This window comes from Labrus mixtus, chromosome 7 (assembly GCF_963584025.1).
Source record: "Labrus mixtus chromosome 7, fLabMix1.1, whole genome shotgun sequence".
Lineage (NCBI taxonomy): Eukaryota > Metazoa > Chordata > Actinopteri > Labriformes > Labridae > Labrus > Labrus mixtus.
The window spans coordinates 1202704-1227037 of NC_083618.1; the positions used below are offsets into that span (position 1 = coordinate 1202704).

The 24334-nt window shown below is 38.7% G+C and overlaps 1 protein-coding gene across 1 annotated transcript in view; it reads right to left on the reverse strand.

The window, feature by feature from the left end:
• Positions 1-22438, reverse strand: part of mapkapk2a (MAPK activated protein kinase 2a) — a 36811-nt gene extending 14373 nt beyond the window's left edge. The window contains exon 1 of the mRNA XM_061041968.1: positions 21666-22438. Coding sequence (XP_060897951.1) covers positions 21666-21890 — 225 coding nt within the window. The 5' untranslated portion in view covers positions 21891-22438. The remainder of the gene's footprint in view (positions 1-21665) is intronic.
• Between the last annotated feature and the right edge of the window lie 1896 nt (positions 22439-24334).

Genomic DNA, 24334 nt, shown 5'->3' on the forward strand with positions numbered 1-24334 from the left:
ATCCACTTCTGGTATTCCTACAGCATTGAAAGAAATATCTTAGAGCAGTGCTGCCACCTTCTGGCAAAATGTTGAAAATAGGTTGTGGATTTTAAGTTCTTTTATTTATTTATTTATTTATTTTTATTCATTTTTCTCATTAACAACAGTACAATATGAAAAATATTTCTTTATTTTTTTTCCTTTTTCCAGCTGTATAGTTACATTCGGATATTAAGCCAGCAGAAATAGATTACAAAAGTAAGATACAAATCAAAATGTCCACTCCAAAGAATATACATATACACAATAATACACAATAATACACATAAACAAACAAGTACATAAATAAATGTTCATAAATTTAGAGGAGAAATGAAAATCATAAATAAAAGTTGTAATCATAAAGAAATAAATTCTAATCCACTCAAAGAAATCACGTGTCAAAGTACAAGTGCGAAGTCAACCACAGGGAAAAATGGTGCACGGTCTTGGTCTGCGCCCAAATTAAACAACACTCTCTGTTGCATTAGTAAAGCCAGTACAGATCTCCATCTTGTTGTGAAAGTTTCTTTTTGGAGTCTTAATTGATATGTAATTTGTTCCATTTGGTAAATGTCCCAAACTTTCTGGATCCATATATTGTAAGTGGGCGGGTCTGGTTTCAACCAGCGTATGGTGATGCACTTCAGGGCCGCTGTGAATAAAATATTAAACAAGTACTTTTTGGCCCTGCCATTCAGGCCAACAGGCGTCACTCCAAGTATCGCCACCAGGGGGTCTTGTGGAATGTCCTTTTGGAAGACCTCATTCAGTGCATCAAATACTTCTCTCCAGAACAAGCTTAGTTTCGGACATGACCAGAAAATGAGGGTATGATTAGCCACATGGGTTCCACAATTCCTCCAACAGGAGCTGGGATGTGCCTGGCACATTTTGGATGTTATTTCTGGAGTTCTAAAAAATCTAGTAACAATTTTCCATTTAAACTCCCTCCACGTGTTTGAGTTTGTAACCAAGTGTGCTTCTGTACAAACCTCTTCCCAGTTGTCTTGCAATATAACCATGTTTGTTTCCGCCTCTCATCTCTGCTTCACCCTCAGTGAGTTGTCTGTATTCATAGATAAAAATATGCTATACAATTTGCCAATTATTTTCTTATGACCCTTCCCTTTTTGTATAAGCATTAGCAATTCTTCTATGGGGGTGGGTTTTATAAGTTTGTCCCACTCCTTTTGTATCTTCAAGAAGGTTCTTAGCTGTAGATAATGAAAGAAGTCTGTCCTAGGGAGATCAAACTCATTTGTCAGCTGTTCAAATGTTTTAAGAACATTTCCTCGAAACAGCTGAATCAGATAGCACAGCCCATTATCTGACCATCTTCTGAACCCAGTATCCAGGTTGTTAGGTGTAAAAGACTCCATTAGACCAATGTTTGTTAATGATGAGATAATCTTTGGTAGCCCAAAAGCTACCTTTATTCTATTCCAGATTTTGAGAGTGGTCTTAGTCCAGCCTGCCAATGCTTTTGTGGGTGTATTTAAAAAAAAAAAGGCAGGAACTGCAGAGGCACTGGGCACATATTGTTCTCAATATTAAGCCAGCGTGTGTATGTGCTATTCTGCATCCACGCTGTCAAGGGCCTCAATTGCGAAGCCCAAAAATAGTATTTGAGGTTTGGAAGTTTTAGACCCCCGTCTGGCTTAGATAGCTGTAAGGTTTTCAGCCTTATTCTAGGACGCTTACCTTGCCAGACAAATTTTGAAATCATTTTATCCAAGTGGTCAAATGAGGCTTTTGGAATTTCTACAGGTAACATCTGAAATAAGTACAGCAGTCTGGGCAGAACATTCATACAAATACTTTCAACACGACCGAAAAGGGTCAGAGGGAGCATAGACCATCGTTCCAAGTCACTATGTATACATTGAATTAACTTACCATATCAATAATTTTTGATTCAAATAAATCCTGTAAGGCTGGGGGGATGTATATACTGAGGTATTTAATGCCCTTTTCAGGCCATTTAAATCCACTTTAATGTTTCACACTTTGTGGGATTCTGCTGTTTATGTCCATAGCCTCGGTTTTATCCACATTAACTTTATAACCGGAATAATACTCAAATTTAGAGATAACCTCCTTTAAATTAGGTATTGTTAGTGCAGGCTCTGTCAAATATAATAATACATCATCCGCATAGAGCGATAATTTGGGCTCCTCTCCATCTATTACAATTCCTTTTATATTATCATCATCTCTAATTAACTGGGCCAATGGCTCTATACACATAGCAAACAGCAAGGGTGATAAGGAGCAGCCTTGTCTGCAACCACGTTCCAAAGTAAACCTTCCCGATCTGTAACCATTCACTTTCACAGCAGCCTGTGGAGATGAGTAAAGTGTTTGAATCCAGTTTATAAAGTTAGGACCGAATCAGAATCGTTTTAATGTTCATATATATAATTCAGGATCCCATAGGAACATAGGGATCAGAAAAAAAGGAACATAACTACTAACGTAGTGTCTAGTTTGCATTGATTGCAAACAGGTGGGACCTAGTCCCTAGCCACAAAAGATAAGCAGCAAAGTGCACAATCCAAACAAAGTAGACTGTGCTGGGGGTGTGCTAAAGTAAGGGTTACAACGGTTCGGACCCCTGCAGGACCTTATGTAAATATCCTAGACTTAACAGCTAGATATAGTGAAAAACTCAACTGAAGAGAACACAGGAACTATTACCAGTTTGTTATTGGAGTAACACTAATAAGGCAAATATAACATAAAAATAAAAGCAATAATAAAGACAACCACCTTAAGATATATACCATAGTTAGAGGGTAGTGTTAAATTAACAAGGCTTGGAAAGAAATATACCCCCATGATGATGTTCCAGACATTGTATGTTATTTCAGGAGAAAGTAAAAAGGTGATGTCCTATTAGGGTTTAACAACATGTAAGAGTATTTGGTACCTGGTCATAGATCTCTGTGCTTACTGTTAGAATTAATGCCAGTGTAGGGATACACTCAGTTTTCAGGCTCTGTGGACGGAATGACAATTTTTTTGGAACATAGTCCATGGCCTTATTGGGATCCACAAACTCCTTGTCCTCATCCTTGTGCGAAATCCTGAGGCTGGCTGGGTAAAGCAGACCGTAGCGGACACCTCTCCGTCCTCGCAGCGCTTTCCTGGTGTCCGTGAACGAGGCTCTGGCTTTGGCAACGCCGGGGGCGTAATCAGGGAAGATGGCAATCCGTTTCCCGTTGTAGGTCAAGGGGGCTCGGTCCCGGGCTATCCTCAGGATCTCTGCGGCTTCGCCATCATAATGAACCTTCGCTATGATCACCCATGGTTTTTCTCGTTCTCCGGGATTCCTGGGGGCGAGGGTACGGTGGGAGCGGTCCATCCTTATGTCTCGATCCATGTGTAGCGCTTCTAGACCTCCTTGCTCATCGATGCCGACTATCCGGATATTACAGCGTCTCATTCTGCCTTCCATGTCTTCGCACCGGTCTTTCAGAGTAACCACCTGACTTTGGAGATTGGCTACGGAGGTCCATAGTGACACTACTTCGTCTGACCAAGTAGATAATCCACCTTTCACGTCCCGAATGTCAGTTTTCATGTAATCGATCTCTGAACGTGTAGCAGTAGCATTGTTAGCAATTTCCGCCCGCACAGCCTGCAGCTCCAATTTCAGTGCGTGAAAATCTTCTGCCAAAGCACTTTTAAGTTCATCTCTGATTATTTTAGATATCTCTCCTCTCAGTGAAGATAGGATGTCCGTTTTAATCTCTTCAGCGGCCATGCTTAAACTTTCGTGCTGAGAGGGTGAGGGCTGGTCCGAGCTGTCGACTGGCTGCGTACTCTGTCTCGTGGATCTGGCAGGCCTTGGAGCGTTGCTACCGTACTTAAATTTTTGAAGCTTTTCCGCCATATGGGCCGTCAATAACTCAAATAATTCCACTTATTGGGCAATAACTGTGATCCCTGTAAACTTCAGGCTGGTTTTCAGGTGAAATAGGCTGTTTTATTTAGAAATATCATCGATCCTACAGGAGCTCCGAGAAACGCGTCCTACTCCATGATGCGCTCGCTAGCGCCTCTAAGTTCACTCTTTTGAAAAAGTAGCACCATCTTTAGCTCATTTTCGATTGGAGGAACTTTCCCCCCAGAACTAAGGACCTTTGAGGAACTCTGTGCATTTCAAACAGATGGTCTATAGTTTCCATGTCATAATAACAAAACCAAAAATATCATTTATCATCTTAAAAGTTGTTTCTCTGGCTTTGGATGAACTGGGGGGAGTGAGGTATCCAGTTCTGATTCTTCTAACATTTTCATTAGAGTACTCTTTCCCTTTTAAAGACACACTTAACACAGCACTCATCTCCTCCTTTCCGTTGTTAATCAATTAAGTTTTCAGAGCAATAAATCCGGATTTGTATAATATTCCAGGAACTTCAAGCAGCGGTGGTAATGCTGACAACTATCGGCCACATGAGAAGCACCTGTAACTTTTAGTTCTGGGGTTGAAAAGGGGCTTTAGTGTGTCAATAGGTAAGCTTTAAAATTCAGGCTGCTAGCCAAGGACGCTCAGGAGCCCTGGCCTTCTGATACATTGAATGGCTTGGGTCTTATGGCCAGATGTTTGAGTATTGAACTGAGCTCAATGTCACATTTAACCAAGCATTTCAGTAGATTGTTTATCCCCAGCATACATTTTGTTCATTAAGGTTGTTCAGAGCAAAAAAAAAAAAAAAAAGCAAAAGAAAAGCACAAATCTGAGAACATTCATTTGCAGTCATTTCCATTTTGTGCGATACCAGTGCATATAACTAATTATTCTTTTAGTTCTTAGTACTGCTTCTGTTATGACTTTTTATTTCTGCCTAAAAAGGTTGGCTCACACAGTTTTACCTTTTCTTCTATCAGACAAAACAAATACATAAACATTTCATACAAAAGATACCTTAACTTCAAAAAAATTGCATACAATTCCGTATTTGTGTCAGGGGAATAAATAATTTAATTAAAAGTAGTGCTGTAACGGTATTTGTTTTTGTCCAGGACCTCTAGGTTCTGTGAATAGAGTTTTGCAACAAATTTGATAGCTGCAAATAACAAAGTAAATGCCACAGAAACCGTAACAGGAAACAAGCTATTTTACAAAAGGGCGGCTGGGTCAAATATAGACCTGAACTTCTAAACTATAAAGTCCAGTATGATGCAAAGAGTAAACATAAAGTGTCCATGATTACAAAGCTACACCCTAAAACAAGGTTGTAATGGGGAAATGATTCTGTAGTACAGCTGCTCAAAGTGTTAGTTGTGCTTGAATCAGTGCTAGTGTTTGAACATATTTAACTAGATGATATATATCACAGTGTAAAAACCAAACAATGTCCTCGTCAGTCAATGGAAAGATTTCAGCCTTGTAGCTCTAACAATGAGCCATCGTCTGTTCATCTGTGGTGCATTACATTCCAACCCTGCCCACGGTCACATCACAAGTGGGCTCCGTTCCAGTGGGCAATGAGAGCTGGGAGAGCCCGAGCACCCACACTGCTGTCTGGTGTTGCACACAAGCCATTCACTTTATAGACATGAGCTTAACAAAGTGGGCTACTTTGAAAAAATAAGTTACGTAGAAAACACGAGGATTACAGATTCACCTGGTCTTGTCTACCTGCAGAAATCAGTTTGGAGAGCATTACTAACTTGAATGTATCTGATTTTTTTTTTTTTTTTTTTTTAAAACACTTTTCTACGTTTGTGCCGCAGGGCTGATGTTCCAGTAACAGGAAAGGGAGAGCTGTGTAGGATGATTAAAATTCAGCTGATGTTCAGCTGTGGTACACCACAGGTTTCTCTCCTTCACCCTTATGTCAAAGCCATTCTTCTTCTTTTCCAAATAATTTTTTTAATACTTGTGCATTAATGGCAGAATCCAAAGAGAAAGCAGCATAAACATTGAAAATAAAGTCCAAGTTATTTATGTATTTAATAGGGAGACATTATCATAAAGATCAATATAAATAAACATTCTGTAAACTTGTGAGATAGCAAGACTAAAGGCTATTCATGCTTCCTTTACTTGAAAATAGAAACATGTCTTAGAGGTATTAACCACCCACCATTAATATACTACCATGTTTTGTTTACACTGGGATGGATGTTAAATATCCACTAGAGGGCGTGATCACGCATGGACCTCGACTTCTCCTTTGCTGCTGTCCAGCAGTTCGATCTCCACAGGAGTACGGACAGAGCCAAGCAGCATAACTGAGCCTGAATCCTAACCCCCCATTAACTTGCTGTTACTGACAGCACAGTTTTTACAAAAGTGGTGCACCTATGTGGCACCTCACAGTGCCCTCTAGTGGTGGTTCTGGTGATCTCAGTCCTCCTTTTTGATTCATTTATTGAAAGGAGGTGGGGCAGGCCAAAGCATCGCCTTAACATAAAGGATAGGATAATACTTTATTGATCCCCAGAGGGGAAATTCGGGTACAAACAAGCAAGATGGAAATATAAAGTCTCAAAATTGATGTGTATTGATTTATTCTTCCAGAATGTTTTAGTGATACATTTGAGGAGTTATTACATTTTAACAACAACTTAAGTGGCTCTCCTGAGACGTATTTCTATTGATGAAGTGTTTTTACACTTAAAAAATAGGTTATTTTAGCATTGAAAATATACCTTTTCCTGAGTTTTTAACTGTCAAAAATGGCTGAATGTCTTTGAACTTTTGGATAGTACTGCTCATCATCCACACAGAACCAGTTTATTTTCACAAAGCCTTGTTTTAAGAATTCGGTTGATGGCAGAGTGCAGATAGAGGAATTAAAGTGATGTTCTGGCTTGTCTTAATCTTTCTCCAACCATTGTAACTTTTTTGTGTGCTCTCCCCCACACCGCTCAACAAGGAACCACTTCAGGCATTGATTCAGCTACCTTAGCTGAAACTAGAAAATCTCATGTCTGTAATGTACCTGGTTCCATATAAAAATACTTGCACTGTTTAGGTGATTGACCTTCTGACTGCAGCAGTGGTGAATCCAGTATCTTTGTTCAAGTTATTGAACAACAAAATGTGTATCTGACTTGATTAAGTAACGTGCCATGTAAACCCCTTTGAGGGGTCTGTCAGACTATACCAAAAGATCCATAGAAATGCCATCTATTTACTATTTTAATTGAATTAGTAAAATATCTTGGCTTGTTAATATCTGTACAATAAGTTAAAGGCTTCATATGTAATATATGAAGCAGTGCATCATCAGAACAAACAGGAAACAAAACATTATCACTTTCATGACATTAAACTTAAGAGAAAGTAAATCAAGCCAAGAAGATACAAAAGTACTTGGTACTTGTAAGATATTTAAATTCTTAAGGAACACGATGAGCTCTAAATACCGTATGTGGTTTTGCTTTTTAGAGCCTTTAAACCTTTTTATTTCCCCAGCAAATCCAGCAGCATCAACAGGAACAAGGTTAACAACTTTAAAGGCTTATGAAGACTCTCTGATACACATGATATTTACTAGATTTATATAAGATGCAAGAGTCTCACTGTAATACATTCATAGTTTAAACTTTTCATTACAATTATTCCTTTTCAACTAAAGTTAGTACTCTACATTGATTTTCGTGAAAAATACAAAACATTTCCGAGTTTGGCATTGATTTATTTGAAGTTCAAAGGCCAATGCTTCAGTTTCCCAGCAGCTCAAAGTGTCTCTCAGCAGCGCGGAGTTCAGACTCATGTCAAATTCAGCCCAGATTATCTTAAAAACTTTCTTTTCATAGATTTTAAAAGGGGCTACTAAAATCACATTGTATTCCCAAGTTTCTGAATGCTTGAATACCTTGCCTGCTGCTTGCATCTATGAAATGTTGTTGCTGACTTTCTAGCCTTGCTGTAGTAAGTAATAACATCCATGTTTATTTTTTCCTTTCTTGGCCTCACTCATATCCTGTCCTGATCATATCAGAACAGAACTTAATAATTACTTAACAACAACAAAGTAAAAGTGAAACTGAAAATGTATATGGCTCGGATGATACAAATATTGGTATGGAAAAGACAAAAACATAAAAATGTCATCTGATTTGAAGAAAATCAAGTAATCTTCGAAAAGAAAAATATAGAGTACATGACCATAAAAAATGGAAAGACACGAAAGATAGTATCTTCGCATTACTTGCAGACTACCGTATGTGTTGTGACTCGGGTTTGTATTTCTATACATGTAACAAAATAGATGGTGAGAGGCCAGAGGCTGAATGAGAGTGATTGACTGATAAAAAGAGACCGTCTCTGTTACCAGGAAGAGTTGGTATGGTGCAGCTGTGAATTATTCTCTGCTTTACCCTAACCGTGAACACGCAGCACAGTTCAACCATCCTGTCCTTTTGGAACAGAACAAACAAAGTCTTACTTTTTGCGTCATTGCATCATTTTTTTGCAAAAAAAAAAAAAACACTCACACTCAACATCTGGATCTGAGGACACAGTATGGGGACAAGGAAGTGATTCACACAGATCTAATCAAATGTTTGGTCTAGTATGGACTTGTATTTTGTGTACAAATAAATATTATTCATTTAAACATAGATCAAGTTTAAAATAAGCCTCAGAATCTTAGCCCTTAATGCAACTATCCATCAGACACAGACAATATTTGCAGGCATATAGTTCTACAGATCTGACAGAAAACTGCAGGAACAACTCTTATATCTATAATCTTTTATATAACTTGAAATTCTCGTTCTTATGTAACCTGGAAACTGATCACTGTGGATACAGAGTCTGTGCATCATCTGGCTCTAAAAATCTATGAAATTATGTTCCTGTCAGAATGTGTGAGCTGAATGCTACAGGCAGGATGTTCAGTTAAGAAATGTGGGTTTTAATTAAGTGTGTTTTAGGGCTAAAACTATTCCTCACATCACTCGAGTAACTAGAAAGCCTCCGGACAACTATACAGCGCACTGTGTTTCGCACTTTTTATTTTTCTGCAGTGTTTCCCAGACCATTCATTTGGAGTGGTGGCCTGCCACCCGAACACGACCTCCTGCCCCTCTAAACCGAGGCACAAACTGCGTTATTTATGGAATTTATTGAATTTACGTGTCTACTTTTTTATTTCTGCAGCGCATGAGCATCTTTTGTGTCTTGCTGTCCTGAGTAATGCTGCTGCTCTTGTGTTACTATCGAGGGTGAGTTTTTGTCTTCGACACAATCACAGACAGACGCATATCCTTTATGGTTTGTCTCAGACGTCGCGTCAGGATATCAATTTGGCTGAGTCTCCACTTCAAGAGATACAACCATTTTCTTTTCTATTGCCTTTTTTCAAAGATATTTCTCTGAAACCTCTACGATTGAGAGACAGCTTTTGTTAGCCCGCTGACTTTTAATACCTATTTTTATTGACACTGATAAGGCATGCTTGTATGCTGCTATTATGCGGTTATTATTGATTTATATTTATAGCGTTGGGACGAGATAGATTGTCGGTGGGCGATCTACAATGACCTTTAATGAGAGAGAGGAAGCAGGGCACTGCGCCCGTCTCAACAGAAATATGCAGTGCTTGTCACTGTGGATGAGATCGATGATACAAAGTTTGTAATCCAAGAGTTACCTGACTTTTACCTGAGTGAAAGTTGAGTCCCTGTCCTTAACTTGCCCCCCTCCCATAACTGGCTTGCAAGCGTGTTAGTGCAACAACACGGGGTGAGGGGTTTAAATATGTTATGGTATATTTTCCAACTTTATATAAAACAGAAGGTTTAAAAAAAAAAAAAAAAAAAAACTGTCTTTGTTTTGTTTAAGTAAAATGTGTTCCCTACTCGTGCTATTTAATTTGATCAGCAGTGAGGAGCATTCCTTCTAAATCATCAATACATGTAAACTAGCCATGAAGTCTAATGAACTTAAAACATGCAATTTATTTAGGCCTAGTAATAAGATAAGATGATCCTTTCTAGTGCCACAACATGGGAATATAAATTGTTAGAGCAGTAAAGGCAAAAATAAATTTAAAAAAATTTAAATAAGCATCAATTTAAAAAAAAAAATCATAATTTTTTTTGGTTAAAAATGTAGCAAAGAAGCAAGAAAACATTTCGAAAAAAACCATCTATATAAGTTCATTTTAAGAGGCCTGTCTCATTTTCTCTTTTTGTATATCACTATTGCCCTTGAATAAAACAAAGGGGATTGAATGAAAAAATTGCTGACCTTGCAGTAATTCGTATTTGATTATCAATTAACCGCCAGAAACATCAATAGAATACTCCACTACTAAATGACACGATTACTGCAGCCCTAGAGTGTTTCCATTCTGTCATCAGTGTCCGGATGCTGGTTAACACTGTGGCTACATGTGTGAACTGTGAAAGAAGCAGATGTAGGACCAAACTTGTTGTGGTAGTGGCACTGACTACACTTGCAGAGTGAATCCCAGGCAGTGCAAGGTGTTTCAAAAGCTACTGTCAAAGGGCTGGTAAAAACTTCTAGTATCCAGATCTACCTGTCCATTCCCCAGGATACAGATACAAGTTTGTTGCGAAAGTTTGTTAGCTATACCAACCTAATCCAGGTCTAGAAGCTTGTTTATTTTCCACCACGTAGATCAAGCAACAATTAAATATAGATTACATTTTAATAACAACTTCATCATACATGTACACTGGTCATGTTACTTAAGTTAAATGGACTACAAGGAGACAAATAATCCTTCACTTGTTCTCTCTCCACTTGTTTGTGCAAGTGAAAGGATCACTGGGAGAAACCTAAATGTGATGACCAGGAAGGGAGTTTGTTCTTAAAAGAACAACATGAGATTCAGGAAAAAAATATCACTTAGTTTCTTTTTCAATATCTTGAAGGTCTATAAGGAACCAGACAAACTGTCTTCCACATCTGGAAATGTAAAAAAAGGCTATTCCGCTTTTAAAAATAAACAGATGCAAGGCGGTCTTACTGCATAAAACTAACTTATAATACTTAAAGTTATAGTTACCGGTAGTTATAATTAACTTTTGGATTTGTTCAGATATGCTAAAGGCAGTTTATTTTTTTCAAATCCTAATTGTTAACCTCAAACTTTGCTGTCAAAGTAAAACTAAAAGTCAGATATATGTGCATGCATATACTGGAAAAAAGATCCATGTGCTCAAAATAATGTTAGCACATCTAAATAAAGGAGACATCCCTCCACAAAGAGAGAGCTAACGCCATCTTCTGCATACAAGTGACACACAAGAGAACAGCCCCCCATCACCCCTCTCTGCTGGTCTCCCCATCTGCTTTTGGCTCTTTGAGGCTAAACAGCAAAGCTTGTGGAGAAGGAGGGAGATGAGGGGGCAGATGGGCACACAATACTCTTCCTTTCGCAAATACAAAAGCTCCCCGAGCACAGAGCACGACGGCAGTGGGAGGTGGGCTCGGGGGTAGGCTGAAGGCAAACCCGTCCTCCACCTGCCACTCAAGAACTAAGGAAAAGCCCCGTCTTGATACCAGAAAGAAAAACACTCACACTGAGGGTGATGGGTCAGTGGAGAGAAGTTAAAGAGGGGTGACCGGTTAATCTAGGCTCAATCAGAAAAGCTTCTTAACCCGATACCAAAAAGTTAAACAACAATCTACCAAAGGAGATGTCTATTGATCTGTGTCAATACAACATGATGTGATTAAAGACATCTGCTAGTCTTCAATAGACCACCAAATGTCTGTGTGTGTGAGTGTGTATACCAGTATAATCATGCAACGTGTAATGCACATACAATTTTTCTAAAATGTTTCTATTGTTCCATTCAAGCCTCAACATGTTTTAATAATATCAACTGCCACAACTCTGCAAGTCACATTCTCACTGTACAAACAGATTGGCTAGTTTGCAGTATTGTCTTTAGCAATCAGGTGCTCTAGTGCACAACACACACTCATGATAAGTTGGAGGAAATGAAAGAAGGACACACAGAAACATCAGTGTCACTTCCTGACAGACGCCGACAGATCTGCATGGAAAGAAAACAGGAGATGAAGTAGATTGATTTAAAGAGGACTATAACCCCTTGTGAATCATTTTTTAAACTTTCATTTTTGTATTCATGAAACAAACATACAAAAAGCATGAGTGACCTTTAAAAGTGGTGAGAGCTGCTAATCGATTTGTTTTGCCACCTTTGGACTTGATAGCTGATCCTCCTGATCAGTTGTTTTGCTAAGCTAACCCACTTTTAATAAACAGATTTAAGATTATCTCTGGGAAGCAAGCAAGTCATTTGTGTAGCAAAATGTTTATACACTCCTATTATACAAATGTATATGTAAATACTGTTAAACAAACACACAACAAAGCTAATGTAATTGACAAAAAAATAAAGGATGTTACAGATTCATTTTTTTATTAAATCTTGAGTCATGAGTTGAAATACAAGTTTTGCTGGTATCAGCTTCTGAAAAGGGAAACACAGTTGCTTGTACATATACCGCCAACAATGTTGTTTGTTGAATGAATCAACTCTGGAAGAGAGAAATACATTCACTTCCCTTTACTATTTACAACACCATTCAGCACTATTCAACAACTAAGCTTCCCATTTAGGAACTGATCAAGAGACCAAAGCAACAAAAAAAGACATAGACACAGAAAGAAGTCGATTGAGAATACGGAAATTTACAATCATTCATAAACAAGTTTTGGTATAAAAAGAAAATGCTGTGTCAGTTTGGAAATAACTCTGAATCAGATACAGGTAGCTTACAGGTTCTGAGCCCATCTATCACAACCACAATACCACATCCTTTACACACTACACCCTTTAGAAGGTGAACAACAGAGAAATAAAAGACCTAATAGTTAATGGTGTATGTGTGCGGGTATGGGTGGGTGTGTTGGGGGGGGATAAGGCCCTCGGTCACAAGCTACATAAATTACAATCCTTTAAATCACATTATTTTAAAGGAGCTTATAACACCAAGATAAATGTTTACCAAAGAAGCTTTATCCTGAAACTAATCTGTTTGTTTGTGACATGTGTCACACAAATATGTTTACACTGATCTGAAGGGAGAAATAAGACCTTTTAGCATTAAACAGTCTGTCACAATGTTTGCCTCAACAATCATCTTAATCATCAAAAGGCTTTAATATAGGTTTCTTAAGCCACCATCGACTTATTGCAAATCTGGCATGTACTAGCCGTGAACACAGAAACCATTTCTTTAAGAGGAAATAGAAAGGCTTGTTGTTTTCAAAAACCCTTCTGTAAGCCTGTAACTACTGACCTAATAACAGCTACCCCACTCCCTGAAGGTACACATGATAGTAGTGGTGTAAAGACAAACCAATCAGAATTGGTAACAGATCTTAATGTTAAACCTGGATCCGCTGAGCACTGGATGGATAAAGCAGTACTACAAACCAGTCAACAGCCTGGTTTTAGAGTTATGAAACAGCTCACTGAGAAATTGTTTCCTATCACTGAGACTGCACAGATTCACTTCTCTATTACACAGTGGTTCTCAAATTTTTCTGTCACGCCCCAGTTTAGAGGTGGAATAATGTTTGCAACCCCCACCCTTACAAAATAGTGAGTGAAGGGGCCAAGTTCAACATGCTGTTTAACAGTTCGAACCGTCAAAAAAATCTAACCACCAAACATTTCTTTTCCAACACTGTGATCAATTTTAATGCACCAATCTGTGCACACAGCTTTATGATGATAATCTAGTCCTTTTTTCTAATTTTTCAAATCTCTTTTGGTGTTCATCTAACATGTTCATACAATGAAGGTAGCATTTATTTGAATACCTTTGTAAACATGTTGACTGGAGAGTAACTAGAGAAACTAGTTGCCTATGTAAAGCTGATATATCTTTAAGTATGACATTATTTTGTTTTGTTTATGCACTCATAAGAATGGAAAAATATATTAACATTTTAAAGTAATACAGAATGTGATTTATTTCTGTGACACATGGTAATGCAACGACGTGATCTTATTTATTTCTATTTCTGGGTTCCTTTTTTGTTTTTTAAAGAAGGGTCAGGACAGTTTGAATACAAGACACAGTCGCGCCTGCCTGTACGCGCACTAAACGCGAGAGAGCTGATACACTGAAATAGTTGACAATGCAGGGACCTCACTGAACGCATGGATTTTCCTATGCAAATCTATGTGCATACAGGAAGTTTGTGCACAGATTAACAATCCAGTCCCATTTGCACACCGACGGGTACAGATTTGCAAACAGCTTTTTTTTTTCACTTTTTCTTAACCGATTGTTGCAACACAACAAAATTCCCTTTTAAAAGTTCCACTTGTGACTGTCATCACCACATGTGAGCCTTGTGTCGGGAGGATTGTTGTCAAGGCACAGCAAAACCAAGAGAAAGTAGAATCACATCAGCAGTAAGCAGCTTCACAAAACAAATACAGATTTGCAGTTTTGTATTTTGCATTCAAAGACCTAACACACAGACACTGATCTCTTTTTCTCTATCTCTCTGTTCACCTACAAAGTGTAGTGTGCAGACCTGCAACACACATGAAGGGTACAGAGTGAGCGAGATCAATCACCTACTAGTTCAATGTTCTTAAATGCTGAACATATGGGGTGGAATACGCCATGCCTAGCACCACATGCTAACACGGCATCGTTCCAGTGAAGTTGGTTAAGTTGAGACAAGAGCTGTGATACTCGCATACCATTGGAAGGTAAACTCCTTCCACATTATTTTTCTCCCCTCACAGCCTCACGTTGGAGATATGCCATGGTGCCCAAGTAACTAAAGGCCTGCATACAGAATCAGATCGAATCATCTTGTTAAGGAGAGAATTACACCCCTAATGGAAAGTAATCAATAAAGTAGGAATGATTATCATCTCCATACTACCATTAGCTAGAGTATTTTCTCACTGAGAATATTTTGTGTAACACATGATGTAAATACAGTGACGACAAAAGTCAACACTGTGTTCCAACAACTAGACAGTTAAAAAAACACTAATGTGCTGAAGCAGGGGGATTTTGCTCTTGCTCAATCAGGTAATCAGTGGTCTAGTGGAAAATTGAGTGGGTACTCTTCCAGAGAGGAAGAAAAAGTCTTCTCATAAATACCTCTCAAAAGTGAAAAGCTAGCAAGGGGAGAGAAGTAAAACGAAGTGGGCCACCAGAGAACCTCTTCCTTCCTCTCTCCCTCCCTGATTTTCCTTTCTTTGTCTCTTCATCTAATGACTAACGCGTGAGCCATGGCTCTTCCTCTTTATCCATATGAAACCTTTAATCAAACATGACAAAGTGCTAGATTCAAGCTGTGTGAATGGTGGTTGTCGCTACATAAAAAAAATTTAAAAAAAGTAATCGCAGAAGTTAAGCAGACTTCAAACCTCATAAGGTCAATGGTGTCAGTTCCTCAGCAAAGCCCTGACAGGTGTGTCCACGTCACCGCACTGACTTCCACATCTTTCCAAGTTTCAGGAATCAGAACTTAAACATATTGATAAAGTATGTGTTTCCCTGTCACAAAAATAATATCCATGTAGAATTGTAGAATGTGAATTGTAGAATCTGTGGTGGCCTTGGGGATGTATTTTTTCCAATGGGGATGTATTTTTTCCAATGGGGATGTATTTTTTCCAATACTCAATGCTCACCGTTTTTGACTAGTAATTCAAAGCTATTTGTCAGCCCACTTGGCCTCCCTCCAGTTCTCCATTCCACACACAAACTAGGGCACTATGATTCCCACTATGTGAAACACAGACTGATTCAGAGAAATTGACACTGGCATCGACAATTTGCTGAAATGCTGGTGTGATTTGTAACAAAAATCTGGGTTTTTTCCAACCAATCTTAATGGATTTATAAAAAAATAAAATGAGTTTTAAGCATGTTTAGTGTAGCTGCAGCTTCTCTCTCTTCCCTCTTCTGCTGACTACATAGCAGAGTATCAGAGTGTCATACTGACACACATGAAACACTACCGACACACAAACACACACACAGGAATGCCAGCCACCACACCCACCTGTTTGCGTTTGGTGGAATGGAACACAGTCTGTGATACGTACGGACCGAGTCAAAAACGCACCTGATCCGGTCAAACGGTCTGTTTCAGTTTTATCCATTCACTCTCACTGCGTCTGCATTTATCAACAGTCAGAAACGTAATAGTAACGCTCTGCCCCTACTTTTGAATGTTTTAAATCCAGTGTTTCCCCTACCATTATATTAGGGAGGTGGCCCGCCCACCTTTTCATTTACAACTCTCGCAGCTAGTGGAACATGCACATCCGCTGAAGGAACTGTCTGCTTCTTTTAAGTGTTCAACTTTGTTAAAGTTCAAAAGAGAAAAAAAACATGATTTTGTAGATTACTCCAGTCATATAGTTCCACACACACTAAGTTTTTGAACACAGTGCTTTTGTAGGTCATAATGTGGCCTTCACCTAATTGCTCCCAATCAGGGTTTACGCAAGACTTTGGACGGCCAATCACAGAATTCCGGCCATTTAGAGAAACTACCGAATGTATGCCTAATAACCTATATTTAACAGCAATAAAATGCATAAAAACCACAAACTATTGATAAATCATTATCATGCACAAATTAAATGTCTTAAAAGTCCTCTCAATAATGTGTATAGCACCACTCGAGTGTGCGATTAGTGTCGCAAATGACGGTTTAATTCAGATCAGTGCACTGCAAGCTTCAAGGCTTCAAAGTAATCACAACGTGCAACAGCACAATTTTGAATTAAGCACGTATTTAATTTTGTCCCCAACTCGAAAGATAAACTCAAGTAGAAGGAGTTTTGCCCACCACAACCAGACGGCAACTGAAACTTTAGAATACAATAGGGCCTGACTGATAAACATCTGATATGCATGTTATAACATTGTAGGCCTACATTAGATGAGTGTAGCCGATGGATCGTGATTGGTGATCTTATGCAGATAAAAAAAAAGTTAAAATGTTATGGTTTATGTATGGGAAACACAATATTCAAAATATGCGATAATTCTTATTTTTATTGTTTATATGGCATATTTCCAGCAGGAGATATGGATATTGATATATTTTTCTGCTGTACAACAGCACAAGATAACCCCTAAAAGCCGGTACTCACCGTCAAAGTAAACCATGCTCCCAATAATCCGGTTTCTCGTGTGCATATAAATGTAGTCACTGTAAGACGATACCTGCCTCACACCCAGAGAGTGTGCCTGTGGCAGGACGTTTTAAAGGCAGACCAATCAACACAGGACAAACAGCTTTGTCTCACACAAAAGTCAAAAGGTATTGATTCTCTGCGACAGGATATATCAAACATAATATATAAGATGTGAAAATGTTCATGTGAAGGACTCCCAAAACATTAGGGTCCGTCTGCTTCTCTATCACAATATCCAATTAGTCAACTGCACTTTTTGTTTAACAGATAAAGGTAGAAGTATTTACAAGGTGAGGTCACCTTGGATACTGCAAACCTAATGAATACAACGGATGAGATGGGGCTGAGTCAGCTGACGTCAGTGAAGGGAATAACAAGGCCGTGAATTCATCAGTGAAGGCGTCAAATATATATTTGGCTACAGTCTGTCTTACAACAGCATGAGAAGATGAGAACATTGAGTCTACAATATTACAAGCCAGATCCAACGTGCAACAACTTTTTAAGTGCTGTTGGAGTCATTTGAGGGGTAGAAGGTATTAGAAGCAACACAATCACAACAATCACATCACTTAATTGCCTTAAAATGCAGTGTTGTGTATGTACAGTATGGGCTTGTGTTTGTGTACAGTAATCTGACATGCAAGCAATTTTTCAGCTCAGGCATCAAGGTGGGAGCTCATAGATGCTAACTGTTTGGAAGCTCAAACACTTCAATATTTAATGCATATTCTTTTGTCCCATTACATTGCAGTCAAAATGTTGCAAGCATTTTAGGTAAGGTAAGAAACTCTTCTATAGCTCTGATACGTTGTGCTCCTTCTTAAATGGGACTAGGGTTATTTATGATGAATTAAGGTCCCCTCACACACACACACGCAGTGAGTCAACTTTGTTTTTCAGTGTTATTCAATATTTAGGTTGTTCTCGGAGAGGCTTTTTTGGATCAAGCATGTCTCCATCACCACCAGCAGCTCGGCCACCACGGCAAAGAATAAATGAGTCATCATATCTCACATTTATTAAGGACTAAACAAGAACATCAGAATGCAGTGTAGTAGCACTGGTCTCCTGACCGTAGTATGTGTCATTAAACTTTAACTCAAAGTCACAGGAATTCAATTCTCTTCTTAATAAAAGTTATTATAGTAACTGCTTCTTATAGGATATGTATAGGCCTGTAGTGAAAAAATAGAGGATGTGAATAGTACTATCCCGGTAGTAATCAGTAATAGAAAAGAATGTCTTTATTGTCATTATACAATTGTACAACGAAATTATTTGGCTTCACCTTAAAGTACACACACATACAAGCATCCACACCTAAAAACAACAAAAGAAGAAAAAAAAAAGGAACTCTCATTCAGGTAGGATGGGCAATGTATGGTAGGAGTTATTTACAGGTAGTAGCATAATGTCAGTAATGCAACAGCCCGCTGCAGTCTGTTAATGCAAACTTAAAGAAACAAACACACTCCATTACAGAGCTCTGTGTTTGGTCCAAAAACTGAGCTATAGCTCCTAAACGCATGTTTGGTGTTTCGTCTGATTACACAGCATGCGTAAAGGTGCAGCCGGTGCACAGACGCACACACATCCACTAAATCAGTGGTTTTCAACTTGTTCTCCAACCCTCTTGGAGGAAATGTTTTGTCGCCCCTTTGTTTTGTTTATGCACTTGTAAGAATGGCCAACCATATGAAAATGTAAACATAATCCAGAATGTGATTCATTTCTGTAGCATGGTCATGACCTTAATAATATTACTGTTATTTTTGTTTACTGGGTTCTTGTTTTTGTTTAAATGAAAGACACACTTGCCTGAGAGAGACAGAAGCCCTATGTAGACTGCCGTTGCAAAATTTACGTCACTGTTACGTTTCGCCTTCAGTATAAATGTCGGGGAAGACGCAATGGGGGAACGAAGTGATCCCGTCTCTGTACCGTCTTCGGAGGTAGTAACAGAGGTGTTACAGGAGCGCCATCAGCTGAGCCAGCAGGGAGCGCAGTGCTGTGTGTGTGTATGTCTTATTGTGTGTGTCTGTAGAGCTGCCGCTGGGTCGAGCTTCCGCAACCCTGACATGCGAGTTCACAGATTGTGACACCAGTATTATGCCGCCCCGGAATCAATATAGCCGTTTTCACATATGCACTCCGGATAATATCTAGATAATTACAGGAGGACTTCTCCGGAGATTCTCCCGACCTAGCCGTTCACATATGCTCCTCACAGCGCGGGACTTTCCCTGTTGGAGGGGGCTCAGGGGATTTCCTGAGGTAAGACGTGACGTAAAAAAACAACATGGAAGTAGCGGCCGAAGCAACAGAGTCCGCTACACAACGTTATAATGAGAATATTTGCCTTTATATCAATGCTATGTGTAGTTCAATGGAATGACAACATCCACAAAAGAGAGGAGAACAACATACTGAAGAACAGAAGACAGAATGCAGCCGTTTAATTACGTGCACGGAGATCGTAGTGGTTGCATGCAGACATTTTAGCCGGTCACTGTATATAAACGCCATTCTCTTTCTATTGGCTCGAGTTGAAATCTCTGGAGTATATGCTGCTGTTCAGACATCAGCTCACTCGGATATTCTGCGGATAATACTAGGGGTCTGGCCGGGTAAAGTCTGCGCGAAAAATGCGTCTGTTTGTTAGCCTAAAGAACCTCCGGGTAGCCAAATCTCTGGAGTTTTTCAGGAGATTTCCATATGTGTGAAAAGGGTTTTATTGTTATTACAACACTTTTGCATAAACGTAGTATGAAAAAGGTTACAGACAGAGAGAGACAGAGACGGCTGATATGCTGTTTGTAAAATTTGAAAAAGTAAAGTACCACCATTATGAAGCGGGAGCAATTAAATGTCTGTTTAGTTCAGTGAGCACATTACGTTTCTGCTCTTGTATAATCTAGCCTGGAGTCACTGGCCAAAGCACAACAATCTAATACATAGTGTAATGTGACATGCACAGCTATACAAGGATGGCCAACATACAAACCCCTGACTTATCATGATCCAATGTAAAACAGGTTACAGCTGTGTGTGTAAATGTTTAATTTTGCCTCACACGGGTGAAGTAAGCTTTGACCCAATTAGTAAGAGTGCAGTTAAGTTTGAACCACCACACAGGATGTTCACAGGCTGTTATTCATACGGGGAATTTTTAGTGCAAAACTTATTTCAACAAACTTTACACTATACGAACCCTTCGTAAATAATGAATGAAAAATTAAATAGCCCACAGTAGTTAAGTGCCTCACTGGGTTGTGTTTAGGTCATGTGTGAATAGCTGTTGTGACATTTACCCTTTATCAATCATTGACCTATGCTGATTTTTAGGAGACTTTCTTAAACTGCAGAGTCACTTTACAACCTGTACTAAACTTTTATTAGCCTACAGAATACAAATAAGTAGCTTAAATTTAAATCCAAAAGTACCAAAACAGATTTTCTTATCTCAGCTTGATTCTATCAAACAAAATGGCAGATGTGGATGACACATGAAACAATTACACAATGCTGAAACATTCATGAGTAGATTGAGAAACTGTGTCCCACCCCCCTTCAAAAGATAAGGGGTTGGATGCCCGCTGAAAAAATGTGTACCTGTAAAAAAATGTATTCTGCGTTCCCATATCAAATACTACAGAATATTTCTCTCAGTGTCCAATATGAGAAATCACTTTCAATTTACTATGAGGGGTTGAAATACCTGTGAGGCCTCACAGAGCAAACATGACAAATCATACATTCTTGTGTTTCTGTATTTATCAATCAATCAGCCAATCTTCAAAATATCACATCTAAAAAGGGAAATATGCCATTTTGCGAAACTTAAGCTATATATGATGTCTTCATGTCACTTCTTTTGTGCTACCAGCACCCACAAATGTTAACTTTAGGCCATTCAATTTTCATCACATCACACGTCAATGAAAGACAAGAATCAGAATCGATCTCTGTAAACTTAAGTCAACTCAGCTTCACAACTTGTTGTTATTTACATTACTATCAAAGTTGTGTAGGCTGAACTGATGGTGACAGCTTCAGTAACCAACAGTTGGAGCGAACACTACGTTTCCAGTGTTATTCACTTATGTCAATACTGTCAATTTACAACTCTGTTTTTGCACATTTACATTTAATCTTCCATATGTAATCTTCCTATTTAAGACTAGTAATGCTTAGTTAAATCCTGGATGTATATACTCACATTCTTAGTTTTGATATTTTTAGTGCTTATTTACTTTGTATTTAATATTATATTGTGTTTAGATTTGCTAATATTGTGTTTTTTGCTCATATTGTGTGTTTGGATAACCTGCTGCTGTAACGCCACAATTTCCCAGTTTGGGATCAATAAAGTAATTCTATTCTATTCTATAGTCTTTAAAAACAACTGGGGGGGGGGGAGTCATATTCCTCAAATGTATACCGGTTTCTAGTTTTTCACACCACATATAACCTACCTTCAGCGCATATTTGTCTCCTGTCTTCTTCTGGAAGATTTCAAGCACCTTGCCATTGATACCCAGCCCCAGCACCTGGCTGGTCACCTTGTATTCATCTGTTATGGCGTTCTTCTTGATCTGTAAGCTGGGTCTGGCGTGAAAGGGGAGGAACTGGCCCGGAGGGTTCTGCTGCTGCCCGGCCGGGTTTGGAAACACTGGCTGGTTCTGTGCGTTGGACAGCATGCTCTCGGTCTGGGGGCTGAGAGACGAGCAGCCGCCTCTCAAACAAAACTTCACTGCCTCCTTTTCCCTTTTAGAAACACACCGAGTCTTCTTCCTGGGTTAGCTGGCCTGGGACAAACTGTGTAGAAGCCAGGCCCGAGATAAAACCCGTTCGTAGATATGACGGTACAGGTCAACAAAGTCCCTCGGTTAGTCGATAAAATGCTAAGTTAGCTCGGTGTTAGCATGCTAGCTTGAACCTATTCTTGACCTGTGGTTCTCGGCTAACACAACTCAGCTATCGGTTAGCTTATCCATCTCCGCAACGGTCCGCCGTCCACCGGTTCCTCAAAGAGCACTTCAGGAACTTTTCTAAAACGTCCCATAAATCGGCTAAGGGACTATTTTGTCTCAATTAATAACTTGTAACCTTTGCGACTGAAGTTAAGAAAACGAACACAAACACGTAGCGAAGGACAGACAAACAGAGGAAGAGAAACTCCGAGACCACTAGCACGCCAAACACACTTCACTTTCCGACGGACAGACACCCAGGAGGAGCAGGTTTTACTGCTGACGTCATGGCCGGGGTTTTTCTGCGCTTAAAGGAGAAGAGCGACTTTACGCAACAGTTCAAACTGAAGGGACACATGAACCAAAAATAACCGCAATACACTCTAAAGTAAGCAATACATTTTCATTTTCGACAACTTTACATGTATATCTATTAATCTTGTATGTCCTACAAGATTTGAGAAAGGTCACTGAAGTAAGCATATTAATAACCCTCTGCCATTCTGAATATCCTCTCGCATTGTTTTGACAGGCTTGAGCAGAAATAGACCCAGCGGGTTACCTGAAGGTTAGATAGACTAGCTATGATTTTTTTCAGCACTGTTTATCTTATCTAGGATATGTCTGAAATTGCCCTATGGCCCTGCAATGTTATAATAGTTTTATAATTTTTTTTTTTTTTTTGTGAAAATGCTTGGTTTTTGTTTAGTTTTTATTAGTTTTAGTCTTAGGTTTTAGTGCTCGTTTTATTTCTTAATTGTCATAGGCCAATGGGATACTTGCCAGGGTTGTGACCTAAGAGGGCCAGAGAAAGTAGGCCTAAACATCATACAATTTTGTGCACACAAACTTCATGATGCCACCCCTGCATAAACACAAAACTTTATTCTTTAAACTCTATTCAAACTGTCCTCAGAGGAAAATGTGGTCCCTGTAACACTGTTTGAAGATAAAATGATATGTGAGAAGTTATGGTGGTGGGCCCGCAACAGTAAAACCGTATCTCTCCTTGTAGTTTTTAAGCTCTAAACAGTGTTCAGGGACCCATTTTTTCTTTGAGTAAAGTTTGTGTTTTCACTTCAGAAAATATAGCGTATAATTTTTTCACTTCTCCAACTTTCAAATTTCACCACCAAAACTCCATAGTGCACCTTTAAATTTAGTTAGTTTTGCAAACACTCAATACAGTTTTAGTTATTGTTTTTTGAAAACACTCATTTTATTTGAGTTTCTTATATTTAATTTCCATTCCTCAATTCACTTCCAACAAGTCGTATCTTGTTTTTGTTCTTGATGATAACCTTGGCCCTGACCTGAAGGGAATGTATTTTCAATTGTGTAACTTTACCAACTACTTTTGAATAGTATGGAAAACATGGAAGGCTACCCAACTAACAATAAGCTCAGCATTAATCTGTCATGTAAGCAGTGGAAAGAATGGCTGTTGTGAATAAATTAATGCACAATAGATAAAAAAAACAATAATGTTTCAATGGCCTAGTTCCTTGTTATTTAGCTGCTATAGTGTCTAAGGTGTTGTTTTTATCACAGATATTTAAAAAATTTAGCCTATGGAAAAGCCAAATTTACTCATGACTGTAAATCAAAAGATATCACATATTTAGGTTCTGAATTTGATTGCTGTGTCTTCCGACAAGATGAAAAAATATTTGTAATCATTCAAATGAAAAAACATAAAACCCGCAGATGGAGCACAAACACTGAATGTTGGCTTTTGACAACAGTTAGGCCTAGTTAAGAACCTTACAATGTATTTTTCTGTTTTCTACATGCTTATCAAATTAGACAGCCGTCATGTCATTTTATATGCAGGAAAACCTTGCATCCTATCTTTGCAATGACAAATAAAAACAAGATTTTTAAAAAAAGAATTAACAATATGATCATATGGCTGGGAACAAAATCGATTCACTAAAGGATTTTTGTGGATGATTCAAAAAGTCAAGTTGGGGTACAACTCAGGAAAACTACAGAAAGAGAAGCTAGCTGATGAAAGTTTATAAAACGAAAAAAATAACAGGCCTCCCAGAATCATGAATGTGCTCTGCCTCCCAAAAAACAACGTTGGGGGAAATCAACTCTCAATGTAAATAATGAACTGAACTGTTTTCTCCTTTTTATTTTATTAATTGTTTTCAGGAAAGTGAAGA